The 19,856-nt window shown below is 38.6% G+C and overlaps 1 protein-coding gene across 3 annotated transcripts in view; it reads right to left on the bottom strand.

Moving 5' to 3' along the window:
* Positions 1-19,856, bottom strand: part of HECW2 (HECT, C2 and WW domain containing E3 ubiquitin protein ligase 2) — a 150,057-nt gene that overhangs the window by 19,129 nt on the left and 111,072 nt on the right. For all 3 annotated transcript variants that reach the window (XM_038142492.1, XM_038142493.1, XM_038142494.1), the window contains 8 exons: positions 18,186-18,288; positions 17,079-17,175; positions 13,575-13,658; positions 11,662-11,771; positions 8,077-8,197; positions 5,952-6,065; positions 2,171-2,323; positions 38-136 (listed from right to left, as the gene is read on the bottom strand). In XM_038142492.1, the coding sequence (XP_037998420.1) occupies positions 38-136; positions 2,171-2,323; positions 5,952-6,065; positions 8,077-8,197; positions 11,662-11,771; positions 13,575-13,658; positions 17,079-17,175; positions 18,186-18,288 (881 nt within the window). The remainder of the gene's footprint in view (positions 1-37; positions 137-2,170; positions 2,324-5,951; positions 6,066-8,076; positions 8,198-11,661; positions 11,772-13,574; positions 13,659-17,078; positions 17,176-18,185; positions 18,289-19,856) is intronic.

The following is a 19,856-nucleotide window of genomic DNA, read 5'->3' as shown; positions in this document are numbered from 1 at the left end:
GAAGGAACCAAACAAGAGACAGAACAATTCTACTCACATTCGGAGGAGGGCTTTATAAAAGGGTCTTGTAAAAAAGGCATCCAGCAAATACTGATGTATCAGAGCAAGACCAAGAATTCGACCACTAAACCTGAACCTGGAAGAGAAAGAGTTACAGTCGTGATACAGAAACTTTGTGGTTGGTACACTGCTCTGTCATCAAAACTTGCATGCATTTCCAAATAGCATTATTAAATCAGACAGCTATGTCTAAATTGTGGTATTTTTGTTTATTTCTTGGGTTTCTTCAACATTCTCAGTAAGGCACAGGGAAAAAAAAAAAGTAAAAAAAAAACAAGACTGCAGGGTGTGGAAAATCCCTCAGATACCTAAGTTACAACTGCTCAAAAATGTCAAATCCATATTTAACCCAATCAGCCCCTCCAGAGCAGCCACTTTATAAATGCATTATCTCCCAAAATGATAGCCACTGTCTATTTTTATTTCACACCCCTACAGGATTAACTTGTTTTCATATTATAGAGGGGCCAAAGGTTCTTCTACTCTTTCCCTGGCTGACAGCTCATGCTGCCTGTCTTTCCTACTTACAGGGGCTCCTTGCTCCCTCTTCTGACTGTGGTTAAGGAGTTCTATGTATATTTTCACAAACAGTGCCAGAAAGTTTTTTATGTATTGCAGTCCTCTCCAGCCCTATGTCAACAGGATCTAAATCTCCTCCTCTCACCTCTTTCTTCCCTTATTGTCTTCATTTTGTTGGGTGTGTAAGGTGGAAGTTTGCCAGGGCTGAGATCAAATGGCAGCAACCTTGAAAAAGGAGGGTCTTTGCAAATATTCCCATGAGAATCAAGATCCATTGTGAAAGCTCTTCCACAATTCTAGAACTAGATTAAAGTCTAGTGTTTGTTTTCAAAGTAAATATTTTTTGAACTTTCTGTTTATGTATCCTTAACAACATTTTTCTTGGAAAAAATCAGGGCTTTATTATACCTGCTTGTACAATGTTTGCAAGATGAGGATGTGACATGCAGAGCCTTCCCCTTTCCATGCATAAAGTGCTTGTCACAGCTGCATTTTCTGAATTCCCCCTGGGGCTGTACAAAACCAGCACTCTCTGAAAGAGACAGGGGTCATGCCTCCTTCATTCCCCAGGTCTCTGGTCCAGCACTGCAGAAGCCAGGGATGAATGAAAAACGTTGGCAGAAGCTGCACAGCACATAAAGGCTTTCTCTCACCTCTATGCCAGGCTGTTCTGCCTTTCCCACAGAGACTTGAAGTACTGCAGTTCAACAGGCAGGTTTGCTTCACCTAACTGAACTACCAACCAGTTAATTTTCTTTTCGTTGTAAAATTAGTAATGAGATTCCCCCCTGATACTCATTCTTTATAACTGGCCTTCAAAAAATAAGAACTCAGTGCATATCTGTCCTACAGAGATGAGCAGTTGTCATTCCACTATTAATGTAATCCAACTACTTACACAGCAGAATTCTCTGTTAATAGTCACAGCACAGCTTTACAGATTTATGGTGATGCCATGGCTTAAATCAACTGAGGGTGATTTAAACTGACTTATAATTGTAAAAATAGGATTATGCAAAAATCCTCGATAACTGTTTCAGAAGCATGGGTGAATGTACAGACTGTTTCAAAGCTGTGTGATCAGCTGTCTGCCCCCTACCCCAATTAAGATATCACCACAGATTTCTTTCCTATTGGTGTGTTGGGGTTTTTCCACTGAGGAGATCTCTGTACTCTTTAGGAACACTCAAACAAATTACATACAGTAATACGTGCCTGAAACCTCCCTTCATCTCCTCAGCTGACAGAAAGTCAATGTGTTGTTATTTTTCTTGTTTGTTTCTAATGTACAAGAGGTTAATTTTGCTTTCATGAAATGACTACTAATGTACAAGAAATGCAGGGAGTTGTGTTGTGAGACAATCCCATGATACATGTTCCAAATCATAATTTTGCTGACCTTTTGAGAAATAAGATCATTTAAAAACCACAAGAGAAACCAAAATCAGGGAAGTCCAAAGAAATGGAATTATTTTGCTGCTGGTTAAAAAGATCAGATTCTGTTTTACATGTCTGAGCAGATTTGAGCAGTTGTTCTGCAACTGGGAATAACAGAAAATATATCTGAAAAACAAAATAGAAGAATTCTTACCACTCATGGTGATTGTCTACAAAAGCAGACATGGGACTTATTTGTACTGTGTAGGTATCGTTGGCTGAATATTCAAACAAACCATAATATGGATTGAAGAGCTCCCTGGACACCAGGAAAAAAAACTCTCTTGATGGTCCACTGTAGTCCAACCTTTAAAGAAAAACCTGACATTACTATGAAGTAAGAAACCTTTTTTTTTTTTTAATCTACATTCCTTACACTGTATTTTGATTAAAATTTTATAAGATTTTAACCAAAACCCTTATCCGTGCAGATTGCCTAATGCCAAAGTATGTGGAACTCTCAAGGGACCATTCTAAAATGGAATGGCTTGGAGAACTGGAATGAAGTTCTCCATGTGGGCTGCACTCAGAAAAAAGCTTTGGCTCCTGCTGCAGTGGCCTCTCTGCCACAGGAATATAACCAAATAATTGGGGGTGGCCGGGGTGGGGAGGAGGAAAATCATGTAAAGAGCCAAAATCAGACTTATCTGCATCTGACAAATTAACAATGAAAATAAACAATGGTCATATTTTGTCTTTGCAGACTGCAACCATAGGACAATTGGAGGGATAATATTTGTGTTTTCCCTAGCAATATAATCTGAGATTACTTCAGTGATTTATATTTCTAAATTTTCTTGTCTGTCTTCCAAACTTGAGTGCATTTAAATGTCTTTTGGAGAGTGCACTTCCTTTGTCGGGTTTTTTTATTTGTTGTTTTCTACTTTTTTTCCCTATTTCAAGATTCCAGTACTAATGAATCTAAATAACCCCTTCTTCCTGAATGATAAACAAACTCATTGCTGACAATGCACTGAGACTGAATTGTGACATTACTCTGCAGGTCACCAGTGAAATGAGTTAGGTATGATATTAATGCTCTATTAGAGTTGGAAAACAGAAAACTAGGAGTTTTCCAGAGAAGGGAGCAGAGAATATTATAATCCTATCAAAAAGAAAGATACATCTTTTATAGATAAAAGATTTAATATCTGACTCAAGTACTAAGACAATGCACAGACAGAAGTAACACAGAGAAGGTGTGGTACTTTCACAGGACTGAAAACTTTCTTTCACAAAGAACTCCTGCTACAAATGTGTTTTGGCTCATAAACTTTTACAGAAGACAACCACAAATGAGAGTTGTTTTTGAGGATGAAGTTGTCAGGAAAGTAAAGGCTAGGTGCCATTATCAAGCTGAGGACAAACCCTCTTTCCTCAGCTGAAGAAAAAGCATTTTCCCTTCAGTCGCTTGGAAGCATTTCACTGCTGTTAAGCTTCAGCAGTGAAGTACTGAAACAGATCCTTACCCTGGCAAGAAGGGGTAGATTCCATCAACAAATTAGAGAAAAAAAAATCAAATCAAAATCATGGACAACTGTTGGATCCTAATCAGGATCAAGTAAAGGGTCATCTGCAAGACTCTTGCAAACTTCTGGGACAATCAGACACACTAAGAAATCCTGAGACAGAAAGGAAACTGTGTGCTTTACTATCAGCCACTTCATACAGCTCCCTCTGGATGCAGTTACTGTGAGTCATGTTAAATAAATCAATCATGAGAGTCCTGCACTGCCAGTCAGATTTATCCGACAATTAAAGGCTTGGCACAAGCCTGAGAAAACTTCATACAAGAGGTATGCAACCACACAACAGCTGCAACTGTGGGGCATTTGGATATTCAGGAGAGTAATATGTTGTTGGCAACATGATTCATGTCTCCTAGGAAGCACCATTAATACTTCAGATTTACCACTCTTAAATGCAAAGCAGCTTCTCCCAGTAGTTCAAAGAACTCAGGAAAAACAAGGAACCATATTTTTTCTATCTCAATTTTTGTAATTTATTACCAAAATGAATGAGTGTATAAAAACCATTAAATGAGCATCACAATTGATGAGTATAGAAACTGAAGATTTGAGGAAGATACACATTATGAGACTTATGACAGAAATCACTTGAACAGCAATAACCATGTCTGAGTTGCCCCACTTACTATTTTATATATTAATAAATCAAGAGTTACTAAAACGTTGTATTATGTAAGTATTTCCTTACCCATTACTTTATGACTTATATCTCTTTACAAGAGGAAAAGAAATGCAAAAGCAAACTCCTACTCACACTCTTAAAAAAGGAGGAGCAAATAGGAAACAATTAACTTTCAGTATTCCTCCTCCCCTCCACCCTGACCTGTCTTTCTTCACCCGGCCAAATGAGGAGTTGGATGTGATACATATCCTTGCACCATCTCTGATGAAACAATACTGTTTGCACACATCCTTTCTTCATTAAAAATACAGATGTGTAAATAAAGGACTGACGTCATTTTAATTTGTCTTTGCTCCTAATTAACTGATTCTTTTCCATTAAGGCTAGAGTCTCATGTAAAGCTGGATATAATGGGGACAGGAGGCGTCACCCCCATTTCCAGGTCACTCCTCATGTTGCTGAGTGGTGAAATGCAAAAGTCTGACGTCTGATGAAAGGAAATGGTGTATCTGGATCAATCTCTATCTCATGTATGATTTAAAGAATTTCCTTTTCATTTTTAAATCTGATTTGAGGCTGTAGGTGTGAAAGTAAAGGCTGGTAGGGGCTGTGTAAAACAGGCCTTGCTCCTGCATCCCCACCCTCCTTTGTCAATACAGCATAATCTCATTGTGCACCAGCCTTGCCATTCCAGTTCTAAGTTTTTCCTCAGACAGCATGGTGATATTATTTATATGAACAAGTCCACACTTGGCTCTCAGCAGTAAACATTCTTTATTTTAAGACTTCACTGGATCTTTATTAACACTAAGTGCTTCAGGGTGAACTTTAAACAAACAGTAGGATTTAGAGGTTTTCAAAGACATACTAATTTTATCTAATCTTGTAGGAGATGTTTCTATTACAACTTTGCATTTTAAAGACTCACACATTGCATGGCACTAGCCCACACTACAGCATTCCAAGAGCTGTGCTGCAGTTTTCTAAATATCATGGAATAAAACTTTGAATGTTTATAAACATATTCATGAACCGTTTCAGCAACAGACAAGTGGGCTTTAAGACCTGCCAAAGGGGGCATAAACCAAGAGACAAAAGCAGCAAATAGTACATTGTTTCAGTTTTACTTGCAAAGGAAATCACCATATCTTGCTTTGCAAAGCACATCTCACAACCTGTAACACATTAGACTTTCATTAGACACAGACTGAGCATTCTCTGAATGTGACTTTGAAGCATGGGGAATATTTGGGTTTTTTTAACAACTGGCAACAGCCCAGTTGCTTTTAATTGTGATGCAGGCCCTGGCCTGAAGAGGCAGTGAGCACCTCCTGTAGCATTGAGGGCTTTCTGCTCCCAGTGCCTCAGACAGGGGCTAAATTAAGGACTGAGCCCATAGCCTACTCTGAAAGCACACTCCCTCCAACAAACGGCAGCTGTCTCTTGGTAAGCCCTGGAGACACAACAGCACTGAGAGAAAAGAAATATGAATAACACAAGAAAGTTGTTTGGTTTTTAATTTGCTTTCCCAGCAACATTCTGAAACACACACCAACTACTGGGAAAATTCACATAAGATTTCACATGACTTCTGTAAGGGCAGGATATGTTACATTGCAAAATGCTTCAGAAGCCATCTTGAACAGCTGTATGTTCTGGGCTTGTGTATGTGGCATTCTCTGACCACAGTCCTTCCCCTTTTCACTCTAGACAACAAGTTTGGTGAGAGAGGAGCTGCAAAACACTGTGTTCTCAGACCACAAATACTTCCCTGTTCTACTCACCCTTCTTCCCCAACGAACGTGACATAGAGTTTATTTCTCTGCAGGTCTTTTCTTGAGTAGCCCATGATCTGGTTAAAGGCATCTTCTAACAAGTGATCTCTCCTGATGATTAATCTGAAGGGCAAAATTATTTTGAAACAGCAATTTGTGAACATGAACCACATTTGGAAACATCTATTTACACAGCAGGATAGTAACCAGGGTGATTTCAGAGATACTTGTTTTTGCTGGATAATTTTATTCAGATCAGGAAGCTCCTGCTCTCCTCCAATGCTCTCCCTTATGTTTCAATAAAATGTCCCTTGTACAAAGACGAGTACTTTAGTTTTGTCTGCCTTGGTTCTTCCTTAAAGTCTTAAGCAGAAAGGTTTTAAAGCAGGCATTTTCATCAAATCTGAAATCCTTTTGAAAAGCTGGGCTCCTAAGTGAGTATAACTGTGAGCAAGGATCTCATGTTTTCCGTAAAAATCAGTCTCTTAACACAGAAAAAGATAAAACCATGGAAAATCACAGCCTGGTAAACCCAGAAACACACATCCCTACATTATCCTTGTGTGATGGTTCAAAATGTCCAGAAGGAATGGCAATTATCTGTACAAAACTCCACTGAAACATCACATGTGAATACGCAATGTACCTTCTGAAAGAAAAATTGCGAAAATGAGGAAGTGTCATGAAGATGTAAAATAAGAGGTGAAAGAATCCTCCTTACTTAAACATTTTATCCTCTGCCAAAAAAATGTGTTTAATTAGTTTCCTGAAACTTCATTTGCTCTATATTCAAATACTGCCTTCTGTGTGTGCCCATCAGACAGCAGCTGCTGCTGCTTGCAGGAAAGGCAGCTGAACCCACCCCAGCTCCTGCAAAGCCCCTCTGGCCCTGCAGAGCTCAGTGACTGCACTGAGCCATCCTGCCAAGGACATGCAAGGGGAGAGCCTGGAACTGAGAAGGCACCTGGGCAACAAGAGGACCCAGGCAGCAGTGGAGCTGTGCTGGGTCCTGCTTTGAACAGGTCAGTGTTGCTGCCAGGGAAAGCAACCCAGAGAAAACTTCCATTCACATGTCAAACTACAGCTCAAAAATCTACAGTGTGATGGCAAATAGGCAGCGAAGAAAGGACAGGGAAAAAAGGGTGTAAGAAATGGAACAGATTATTACAGGGAGCCAATACTCCCCACCAGTTATTTGCCCAAGCATTCAGGACAAAGCTTTCATAGATAAGGCTTTAACTGTTTATGATTTCATTATATTCTAGGCAGACATTGCTCAACCTTTGCCTCTTAAGACTTGTCTAAATAGCATTTTAATCCCATTTCAGTTTTGCAAAACTTGTAACAAGCTCACATGAATGAAGTCTGAGCTTTGCACAGATTTCTGCAAAATAAGAGAAGTGACTGGCTGAAGGAAATCTAAAAAAAAAATAGAACACCCCTTTTTTATAATAAAGGAAATGATTAAATCATGTTCTAGTGCCTCATGGCTATGACTTTGATAACTGGCACAAGACTTGGTAATTTACAAAATTTTGAAAATATCTTGTGAGGACAATTCTTATATATAACAGCACATAATCACATGATTAGCGAATAAATGAAGGAGGGAAGACCTCACTCGAATTACTCTACCATTCAGAGTTCTAAAATAAAATATTAGCAGTTTTTTTAAGGCAATCCTTAGAGTTTAATAACATTTAATGCATGAATCCTCTTTACTAAAGAGGACTGTGGTATCAAGACAGGCAAAGATGTACAAAAGATATGTCTATCTAATTTTTTTTTAGTGGAAAAAGATATGAGAAAATAAAACTGTTTATATCATAATGGAAGAGTTCAGATGCCTCCTGTTCTGCTGGCCTCTTCCCAAAGCTCTTTTTGGCACTGTATTGGTAATATTGTCTGTACAAAAACATAGTTGGAGGAAGCACAGAGGCGCTCAGAACTTGCTGTATCCTCTGCTATGAATCACATGCTGGCATTAAGTCTTTTATTACAGGTTTTATATTCCCAGAAATGCCTGGGTAACCGTAACATCTGCATTCCTTCTAATGGGAAGAAGCTTGCAGATGCGTGAGGGAAGGCAAGCTGCCTGAAAAGAAATCCAGTTTCATGAGATGCTTCAACCTACTTCAATTTCCCTGGGCCTTGTCCATATCCTTTAGTCTCCAACTTCCTGTAGAAGTTCCTCAGCTTGGCTTCAAAGTCTCTTTTGTACGGAGCTGGAGCTCGGGCATTGGCACGCTGAGTACCTGCAGGGAGCAGCAGGCAAAGAATGAGCTGTGTGACACGAACTGATGGATGTCCCATCTGCTACTGGAAAGACTCCTTCATAGCAAAAGGTATGCATGGTATGTGTTTGGTTTAGTCACCTTTATAAAGAGTAAAAGCTGCAAATCTTCAAATCTGCTCTGCATCCAAGACTTTTTGGTTGCTCACTTCCAATAGTATCATCTTTCAAAAGTAAATCTTAAAAGAGCAAATCCAGGTCAATGCAAAAGATGGATTTTAAAAACAACACAAGCAACTAGAAAGACTTCACTTTTTGTTTTTCAAGTACACTTTATGTCTAACCTTTATAATAGCTCATATGATAAACGTTCTGTCCTGGTTTTAATATTATCAGGAAAACAACAACTCAGAAACAAAGCAAAAACAGGCTGGAATCTGCATTGCCCATGTTGACTACACCAAGAGGAAGAAGGAAAATGTTTGGAAATTCCTTAGTGGAAGTCTTTTCCCTGGGTAAGTAACAAGGAAGCAAAATACAGGAAGAATGGAAAGACTACCAAATTTAAGTTTGTGGAACTTCTAATCTGTGGCTGCAGAAACATACATGATGGTCATGTAAGTGAATTTAATTGTGAAAAACTGGTTTTGAGGGTCAATTTCTTAAAAGCAAGGAGAGGTGAGATCTGTACAGCAAAAAAAAAAAAAAAAAAAAAAGGCATACCCTACAACTGCATGTACAAGTCCAGTAAAAACACACTGGCCATCATTAGGACTTCCACTGCCTCCCTGGATAACTGATTTCCACCGATTCAATTGTGAGGCAGGGTGCCAAGGAGGCAGTTAACCTCCTTCCCTGAGTGGCTGTGTAGACATTCCACACAAGAAATTTGGATGATGTTTAAAATTTTTCATGCCCTAAAGTACAGGTATGTTGCAAACTACTTCCCTGGATCTAGCAGCCACCTGTAATGCACTGAAAGCACAAATGAACAATTTAGCAGCACTTTTCTGCAGAGTTCCATCTTTTACCTCAGTTCCTCATGCAAGTTTGCTTTTGGCTCCCTGCATGAAGCTAAGCCAATACAAAACATTGGTTGCTGCTGGGGGGGAAGGCATGGGAACATAAGGTTTCAGGTAATACAAGAGAGGAGGTGCATCCGATCAGCCTGTGGGCAGAGACGGGGAAGGAGAGAAGCCACAAAGCCCATGGGTCTGACGGAAAAGGCGACAGCACATCCTGCGGAAGTGGGGGCTGGAAGGAGCTGCTGAGTTTATCTCTGCAGAGATCAGAGAGAGCCAGTGAGCTTACTAACACTGAATGCCATTGAACAGGTCTTTAAAAGACCTGTCCAACCAGAAAGACACTTGGCACTTGTTCCAGGCTTGAAGCGAAGTGTGGGAAGAATAGTAAATATCAAGGAGTCTGCAGGGCTCCAAAAGAAACATGAAGGATCCCTCCGGAAAAAACAGATTGTGGTCATTGGTTCATCTATAGTGGTTTTCCTCTTTTACTGAGAGCACCAAGAGCTTCTAAAGGTACACTCAGCTGAAATCTCCTGAAAACTTACAGAAACAGTAAACAAGTCTTTAAATTATTGGCCTTTTCCCTCTCTTGTTTGTTTTGCTTTGGGTTAAACTATGTACAAAAATGCAGTCACCAGAAAAAGGCAACAAAAATATACTTTAATGTTAGCCCCTCAAGGAAGCTGGATTTTTTTGAAGGGTACCACAAAACATGAATCTGATAACACATTACTTCATGGTTCAGAGATCAGCATCATAATATTCTGTCAGCACATGACAAGCCATCACTGCAAATCAGATGCATATGCCAAGAAATTCCTGGGCAATTATAGTGATTACTTCCGCCTTGGGAACAAAAGATGTTAATGGAAGAGCTAAAAAACACCAGTGATGTGATAATCATACTTGATTTTCAAAGAGGTTATATTCTAAAGCAGATATAAAGAGTAGCTTCATGACTATTCATCTTTTCCAAAACAGAAAGTACAAGTGATTGTGATTGATCTGAACAATAGATCTTTAACACCCCACCTCGTGCAGTGCAGCACAGCCAGCTTGGCTGATGAGAAAAAACAGAGCCTCCATAGAAACATGGGCTATTTGCAATTTCTCATCAAAAAAGTAATTTGTACACCAACACAAACGTGCATGCTTGCAGACTGACAGGGAGATTCAATGGTCTCTCTATATTTTTCTATGAGCCAGAAGAGAGATTACAATTTTAGGGAGAATGAGACTAAACCCATCACTGTTCATTCTCTACTATCTGCTGCTACTGTGAGTAAATGAGAATATCACATGTTAAAGACTGAATGTATTTTGAAATTATTTTGTTGGAATGAAGCTATATCCAGCATGCTTTGGTGCACATACCAGTGATTGAGAAATCTTAACTCTGGAAGTCAAAACTGGTTTTATTAATAAAAGACTGCCAGGTTTGCAGTTGGAAGTAAGATGCATACTTGGAAGTAAGATGCATACATGTAGATCACTCCCTTCTTTTCAATAAAGGGAAACAGTTATATCTAAACCATATACATTCTGAAAGTATTAATAAATGTGAATATTGTATTTCACTGCTTCACAGAAAGCCATAAAATCATTAAAGTCTTCAGATAGTTTCTTCAGAGAGATCTTACAGAGGTCCTTTGTCCAACAGCAGGAAAAGCTACCACATGTTTATGGATGCATTTAATCTGATTCCATGAAAAAGCAAAGCTTTTTGTTATTGTGGACTGGGAAACGCCCATAAAAATCACAGTTCTTTTTCTGATAAAAATTTCTTGTTGTCTGGAACTACCTAGAGTTGCTTACACCCTTAATGTTCTCTATTTATCTATATTTTTGTTATCAAATTTGTCGAAATCCCCTTAAGCCACTTCCAATTTGCTAATCTATTATCTTGAGGAAACTAAGCACAGCAACATCTATCAACATGGCTTTCAAATGGAACTTGTCATACTTGCAATAATTTACTTCTGATCTTCAACTCAGAATCTGAAATATCAGTTTCCTTCCATTCTGACATGAACATTCAGACAGCTGCAGTATGCTACGTTTTGAATTCGTGTTAAAGCGCAAGAAGCTGGCTTTTATACATAAAATTGTCCCTCATTGCCCCACAGCCCCCATTACATTGCTATTTTAATGTACAGCTATTAGATCCACGCTTTTAATTCTCCAGGCATCAGGATGCTGGCACGAGCAGTCACTTAATTGTTTCACATCAGTAAGAAACAAGTCTGTATGTTTTTTAACAAGTCAGAACAAAATCACAACCCCTGAAGTTGCAATACACCCAGCAAAGCATCTTGTGAGCCCAAGGCAAAGGTTCAAATCTGACAGTCACATGCAATTGGACTTGTTGACTTTGCTCAAAAATAGTTCTAGATCTTTGTCCTATCAAGGATGAGAAGTGGTTTCATGGAGCCCCTGCAGAAGCTTTGCCTGAGCAACTTACCTGGAGAGTTCTGCGGTGAAGACACCGGCGAGCCTCGCGGGGACTGGCAATAACTGGGATGAAGTAAGGCATGTGGCGGCACATATGACATTATTTCCTCCTCAAACAAGCTGGCAAAAAGGAGCAAAGAAGAAAGAACACATTTATTTGAATAAATGACACGTTTCACTTTCTAGGGATAAATCTCTAGTTATTAACCTGCTTTCTCTGGTAGTCACCTATTTCCACTGTGCACACTTAAGAGTGCTACAAAATATTTTACTGCCATTTCCTCAAGCAGATTTTGAAAGTATTGGAAAGCAGTAACTGCTATTTGAGTATTTGTTCTCAAGGTTAAAATACAGTTAATCAGCCTTGACCCCCATTTTTTTGTTTGTTTGCTTTTTTAATGTTCTCATTACAAAGGGGTCAGTAACCTTATTCAGAAACATTCTAAGCCTCCAGGATTAACAATCACATCTGAATTTGTTAAGTGTATTGACTGGTAAGCTTGTTAGCATAACGTTTTAGGTTTAATAACACCTCCTGCTGAACCAGGTATCACATCTAGCGTGTTCAAGCTCAGTTACTTCAGGCTTCATCTATTATTGATACACAACTTTAAAAGTGGAAAAACCCAAACATTCTGCAGCCTAATCACTGCATCTCTGTGTGTGTGTGTGTGTGTATGTATGCACACATGTATTAAAATTTCAGTTTTTTCCCAAATTTGACAATTTGACACAAGCAAATCCAAAAAGGGACAGAATATCTAATGTCAGAATGGATCTGGTATCAAAATGTATTTTGAATGTGAAACATGGCACAAATAAACTGCCGTGATAATATGTAAAAACTACTTTCAAAAACTGAGCTATAGAAAGAACTGCAAGCCAAACTTATACTGTCCAATGCAATGAAAACAATGTTCAAATAAAAAATGTTTTTTACTAAGTCTCTTCACCAAACAAATATCTAGACTTTTTTTACATGGATTTTTTTAAATGGGTCCTTTCTGACAGTTCTTCTTACAGTCACGGCCATGTGATGTTTTCCTCCAAGTTACATATAACTTTTTTTTAACTAAGTTTTTAAAGAAACAATATTTACATTTCAAACAGGCCCAAGCATAGATTTAAAATGAGATTTTTTTATTAATAGGTGTAATAATTTGGAGATTTAGGGACCAGACGGGATTATAATTTTGCAACCTGGCCCCAAAATACAACTACTAATGTCAATTCTGTTTCACTAGATTCAGTTTTAAAGGTACCTGAGAAGGTCTTGATGCACTTCTACAGTGGATGAGAGCACAGTATCAAGATAAAAGGGTTTAATTTTAGCAAAAAATCTGCCTGATTTATTGAGTTAATAGCTTAAATGAAAACTAATAAAGAATCAGCTTCCCATTTCCTGAAGTCTGTAAGAATATTACCTTTACTAAAGGGGACAATGCTTGACAGCACAGTGAAGAGGCAAGAGAGAAATAAAGTAATAAAAATGCCTGTCAAGTATGTGCCTTTCCAAACAGGCACTTCCCAAAGCACAGAACTAAACAGATGCAGTGTAAAAGTAGCACACGGCTCATTGCTGAATAAAGGTCTGAGCTGTACCACCTTTCTAAGCATCAGGGCTAGATGCAACAGGACAATTAAAGGTGGCCTGGGCAAACCCATATGAATCACAAGCACAGTGCTCTTGCACTTGCTTTTCATATTCCATCATCCTCTGAAAAGCCTGACCTTCAACTACCATCTAGAACTGAATGTGATGAAAATAAAACCTGAGCCTGGAGCTGTAGCTCTCCCAGCTGCAAGTCCAGGGAGTGAAGGGGAAACAATTGGGTGACACCATCAGCCCACGCTGCCCCCTGAAAGCTCCTGAGCAGTTGTCACAGCGTGCTCCACACGTGCATGGGCAGCAGCAGTGCCTACCTGAGTAACATGACAAGGTCTGCATCACTGGATAAACGCACCAGCCCAGGTGTTCCCTCTGTCCGGATGAACTGGATCTTCTCCCTGTGCAAGCAAAAAAGGCTTTCAAAATACTTATTGCAAATAAGGCATCAATGTGTACCACAGCAACAAGCACAGAGTATATCAGAAATCTCTGGGTTACGGTTTTCCCTACTTTTTTTCCCTCCACACCAAGTCCACATGAGCAGTAAAATACTACAACCAAGAAGCTAATTTGTTCTGAGGAAGGATGCTCCCGTTGCCCTCATCACTTCAAATCTCTTCAATGCTCATGTGCTCATGCCCTTGGCAGGTAGTCACCCAAAGAGTTAAAAAAAAAAAAAAAAATCAATCCCTCAAATTCACACTCAAGTCCATATCTCTGAATTCAAAGCAGGAGGCTGAAACCTGTAAGAGGACATTCCTACTGCAAAAGTGAACTCTTTAAAGAGTTCACTGTCTCTTCTGAACCTCTGAACAAATGCAAGCCATACATTACAATGCATACTTGTGATTTTAAAGCCAATGTTTTCATACCATACTGCACTTACGATATCTTCCAGTAAAAAAACTGTAGTATCTCTCCCCTCTATTTCATCTAAGCACACATCCTTTCTCCTAGACCCTGTCTGGTCACTGTTGTGGAGTCTATACATGATAGACTGAGCATGGTAACACACATAATTTTAGGATCTGTACTGAATATAATTCTTTGATTCTTATTATTTTTCTCTGCAGAGCCTTTCCCTGCATTCTGAAATACAAGTACATCCTCCATATTTTTTCTTATCAGTATGAAAGTACAGTAGAGATAAATTCCAATTTGGCTTTACACTTCTGGAGGAAAAGAAAACAAGAACCAAACTCATGTAGTAAAACCTAAACCTAGTCCCAAATCGAAAGGAGAAAACCCCCAAACAAACAGGAAGAACAGCAGAAGAGAGAACAGCAGCATTAGCTCAGCTCACAGGTCTATCTACTCCATGTGCTACTACCAACAGTGACAAGAAGGTCAAAAACACTCCATGCAATTGGCAGGGCAGGGACATCTGGACACTTGCAGAGCCCACTTCACTTTACATCAGTGCCCAAATGGCAAGGCTGGAGGAAATAAATGCTGGATTATAAAATATATCTCAGTGTTCGGTTGGCAGCAACACCAGAAACCAGAAAGACATTTTCTAGGTCAACTAATACATTCAGCCTTCTAAATGAATGCAATCCATGACTTCCTGGGGTTACCAGTGAGAGTTGTGATTTCAGTGGGGTTTTTTTTTAATACATATGCCTTTTACCTTCCATTAAGATATAAATTACATTTAATGTATAACAGGTGCCTTTACCTGAAGCCCTTGACATTATTTAGCAGCCTCTCAGATTTACCTGCAGTGGCTTGGAAGAAGATTTAATCTAATAAAAGATATGGCATGTATAATGCTCTCACTCCACCATGAGACCTCTGAACAGCACTTTTCTACATTTAGTATACTTTCACTTTAAATTTTAATAGACTCTCAACTTTTTATCTCTTCTTTCTCTAAGGGAATGATAAATTATTTTAGACAATAAATGTCAGAGATCTTTTCAAATTATCTTTGTCCTCTTCCACTGGCCAAATACAATTTTCCTCCTCACCTATGTATAATTACAATAATATTAATATTAATAGTAGTAATAATAATAATAATAATGTTTAATATCATTATCATTCCACTTCAACTGCACCGAGGTCCTCAAAGGAAGACATTACTGGCAGTTGTACTAATCACTATCAAAAAAATTACACAAAGAATTTATACTGAAGGATTTTAGTTAGGTCCTAATTTATCAGGTGTTACAGCAATGTCCACGGAGTTGCTTAGTCTCACAATGGGTCAAATAGACATGGATTCCAATAATTTGCTAAATCGGGATCTTAAAAGACTAACCAGGAAAATAAAACTGGGATCTTTATGAAAATTAAAACGTAACTGAAGCATCAGCTCTAGAAGGATATAAGAGAAGTATAATGGAAGATAATTTACCTTAATCAAATTACTAACTTCAAAGACTAAAATTAGAATGGAACCATTCAGCTTAAGAGAATGGCTTTTCTGACCAATCCCATTCAATGTAAAATAAAATTATTAAAATATGGAAAAATATTAAAATATCCTCTGATATTCCATTTCTGAAAACCCATCTTTTCTTGAGAAAGTCAAATGTGTGGGAAATTATGAATCTGTAATCAGGAAGCAAGAGTCTACTAGAAGCAGAATCGGGGAATACCAACAAGCCTCATGAGCAATTTGAACTCTAATTTGTTAAAAAACCCACAACACATATGAAGAAAATTACACCGATTGCTATCAGACTGAAGGAAACCAAGCACCCTGGGAAAAAGAATATGAAGCAATAAAACTACAAACAACTAGAAATTGTTTTTATACTACTTCCCAGCAGATTTCAAACCAAGCCTGGTGGGAAAAACTTGCCTGCTGTGATATGGGTAGAAGTGTTTTGACATGCTGAGAACTGTAGATTTCTGCTGTATTTTCTAGAGAGCTTGTATTCTGCTAGCGTGCTGTTTCAGGTTTGGCAGCTAGATTTCTTTAGAAGGTTAACCATGTCTTTAACACAGAAGTCACATCACAAAACTTGTTATACCACACACGGGGAAACTGCAAATCAGGGCAGCTTGTTGAATTTTGGGAGCTTGCAGGACACAGAGGAAAAGGGGTCAGTAAGTAACACAGAACAGAAGAAAAATGAGTACCAGTGCTGGCAGTGTGGGTAGGCCTCTGGAACACAGCACTGCACAGGAGAGACACTGCCAACAATCGAACCAATTTTTTAAATGTAGTGTCCAAGGAAGAACAGATACATTCATTTCAGTTCTGGTCACTACTATCCACGTTGCTGGTGTTTCCATTTCCAAGTCTAAAGATATGAGGGAGTTACAACAACCACACAACAAAGATCATCCTTCCTCAGATCCTGCTGCACTGTGCAAAAAATCTGTAGATATCCCATTTTGTAAATTTTGGAGAGACATAAAAAATTCTGATTGAGATAAGATTACCTCCAGACATCATGAAGTCAGAACAGCCTTTCTGTAAATGTGCTTTGCAGAGATAAGGACAAATCCAAATGCCATTCTGCCTCATGCTCCCAGCTGAATGAATGGGCACATTTGCTGTGCCATCCAGCTGTCTTGGCACATTAGGAAGACATCAGCAAATCTTAAGCCAGTTGTTCCAAACATTTTCTTCTAGGTACCTTTATTTGAAAATTAAACATTACCTCTGTTCTCCTCAATCTTATTATAGTAGGCTGTTACACAGAAATACAGTAAACAACTATTTCCCACAGCTTTATGAATATGCTTGAAGTCACCAGAAGTCAACATTCTGTTGTGTTCCACTGTTAATTAATGAAAGTAGCTAACTGTAATTAGCATTCTTTTACTGAAATGGGAGTAGCAAACTTCACTAATTTTCTTACCTGAGTGAATGATTCCTGGTAAGATCTGGCTGGCGCTCTTGTAGAATTTCAAAGATATTGGGCTGCCGCAAAAATGCAACTATCTTGTCATTGTAAGCTGAAATATTAACAAAAATATCATGCTGAAAAAGGAGATCCCAAAACAAAGGATGACAACAATAATGACATACTTCACCTTCATAGTTTTAAGTTTAGAAGTACTGGGTTGATACTTTTGTATGTAAGACTACCAATTCTATTGTCTTTTAAGGAACACACTTCTTATGATTATGAACCAAATCTCATTGTGACATATTCTTTCTACTGCTAGCAGCTATAATTCTGTTAGCAATTTCTATTGTATTTTAGCACTCACACTCTTAGCTAAGGTCAAACAAGAATATTTATTGTTAGTATAAAACTGGAGGGACCTGCAGGTTTTCACTGCATCTATTCTCAAACATTAAGCAGCCATTGGAAACACCCATGTCAAATCCTCATTAATGGCTGATCCTGTGAAGCATGCACACCACGTCCATGGCAAGGGGGAGGATTTAAATGGGCAGAGGTTTCCAAGTAAATATGCCACAGTACAAAGAGCCAGTTAGAGTTAATCAGATTAATTTATCTTGATTTAGCACAATGTGACAGCTGTTAGATTTAACAAGCTACATTCTGTACGTGGTGCCACTGAAGTCAGTAACTCTGTGTGTATGTAACTGAGAACAGAAGTTAAGCTAATGGCTAATTCCAAGCTGATTAACACTTTCTGTACTCCTGCCAAAATAGATGCTCAGAAGTTGTGAGAAAAAAACAAAAAAGAAAAAGTTAAAAATCACTGGGAATACATGGAGTCCAATTAGGACCCAATCTGACTCCCTGGCTTGAGTTCATCCTGTGAGCACACAGAGTATGTGAGCTAGGAAGGTAAAATACATCAGTTATTTGGTTCTGCACACTTCCAGCTCTGAAAGTTCCAAATGAACAGTGCGGAAATGCTGATGGACAGAAGGACCATAACAAATGGCAACTTGCAGCCATCCCAAGTGAATGGAAACCCCAGCAGTGCACACTGCCATGGCCCCTCAGTGATGGAGAACTCCGAGCAGAGGCTGGACGCTGGCGTACCCACTGGAACCACATCCTGGTACTGAGCTCTGCTGACTGTGTTAAATGTGCTGGATGGTCTTGGCAAAACGGGGGGTCCTGAATGACGGGAGTCCTCTCCAACCTGAAAACGTGCAAGCAACCACAGTGAGTGTCCCTGTGCCAGCACAAGCACTCAGGTACAGAAAAGTGAGAATTTATATGGCTTAGAACCAAGCACGTGCATCAAGGCTTTGCTTGATCACTATCCCCAGTAACCACTGCAGCAGGAAGCAGCTGTGCTGCTAGGACAGGTACTAGCAAAACATTATTTAGCATACTGGGACCATTAATAGGAAGAATCAAAACTAATGCAAAATTTACTGCTATTTTTAAACAGTCCCATTCTGAAAAGAGACCAAAAAAATGAAAACTGGGATACCTTTTTTGATTTTGTAATTTAATTTTGTCTTTTGTAATTTCTGGACATCTTCATCTACATGAAACATTCTGGGAACCAAATTCTGCTCCTTCATTAGCACCTCCATTACCTCTGTGCATGAATACAGTTTCCCTAAATTTGAAGTGGAAAAAAGTTTGTGGCTGAAGCCTCAAAGAAGAATAAAGAAGTGAGTTCACGTTCAGGCACAGCAAACAAGTCCAAAATTGGTAAAAACATGGCTCCTAGAATAATTCAGAAACACTGTTCTGTTTTTCTTGTATTCACCTTCTGGAGTTAAAAAATTGCATGTGAACAATTTTTAGGGTAGAACCACAACATAAAATTGTTCTTAGAGGCATTCGTTATCTCAGGGCAACTGCTGCAGTTTACTGCATCATGAGGTTTCAGACATTTCTCGGTATTCAGTATTTTATCTCTATAAAACATTTGGTCAACCTCTTTTTCATCCTGCTGGACCTCTTTGTTTACTTCTCCATTTATCTGCCTACATGTAATGGTTAGCATTTGAACTGCACCCCCAAGCTTCAAAGATCTCTAAAAATTCTAACTGCAAAAGATCAAATAATTATAAAAGGTTGCTTTTGAATCCAATCTCTGAAATCACAAAGCAGCAAAAGTCCCAAGATATCTCCCAAGACCTTTTTGCTCTCTCATAATACTCTTTCAGAAAAATGAAGAATTATTTCCTGTTAGGCAATGGGCTGGAAAAGGAATGCCATTATTATTAGCTCCAGCTTCACACTGTAGTTCAGCTTCAGCTAAAAAGGCATTCCTTACACTGGTCCATGTTTGCTTTAGAGCATCTCTGTAAAAACTGGGTCAGTGGATTCAAAACATCAAAGTTCATGGCAAGTTAAAGCCAAAGAAAGTATTTTGTTGTTTTGGTTTTTTTTTCATTAAGTACTCATCTTTTGCAATAATGTACAGTTCCGTTGTGCAATAGCTTAAAATAGGAAAAAAAATTGCAAATATGCAATATGCAATACATAAGCCCTAAAGTGCAGAGGTAAAACTGGTGTTCAGGTTCATACATATGTAAAAAGAACATCATTGCATCATTAATACTGGAATGGTCATACTGTATTGACTTGCTATGCTTGAGATTCCTATCTGGAATTATACCTGGAATTAATTCAAGTAACAATTGTAACAATATCAAGGAAACACTTCTAAAATTGCATATAGAAACATGGTTTCATGAACTTCATGTATCTAAATGGAGTGGGAAATTCTGACAGGTAAGCAGTACT

The sequence above is a fragment of the Motacilla alba genome, chromosome 7 (genome assembly GCF_015832195.1).
Source record: "Motacilla alba alba isolate MOTALB_02 chromosome 7, Motacilla_alba_V1.0_pri, whole genome shotgun sequence".
Taxonomy (NCBI): domain Eukaryota; kingdom Metazoa; phylum Chordata; class Aves; order Passeriformes; family Motacillidae; genus Motacilla; species Motacilla alba.
Note: the sequence above shows the minus strand (reverse complement) of the source record. Positions and strands in the feature narration are given on the sequence as shown.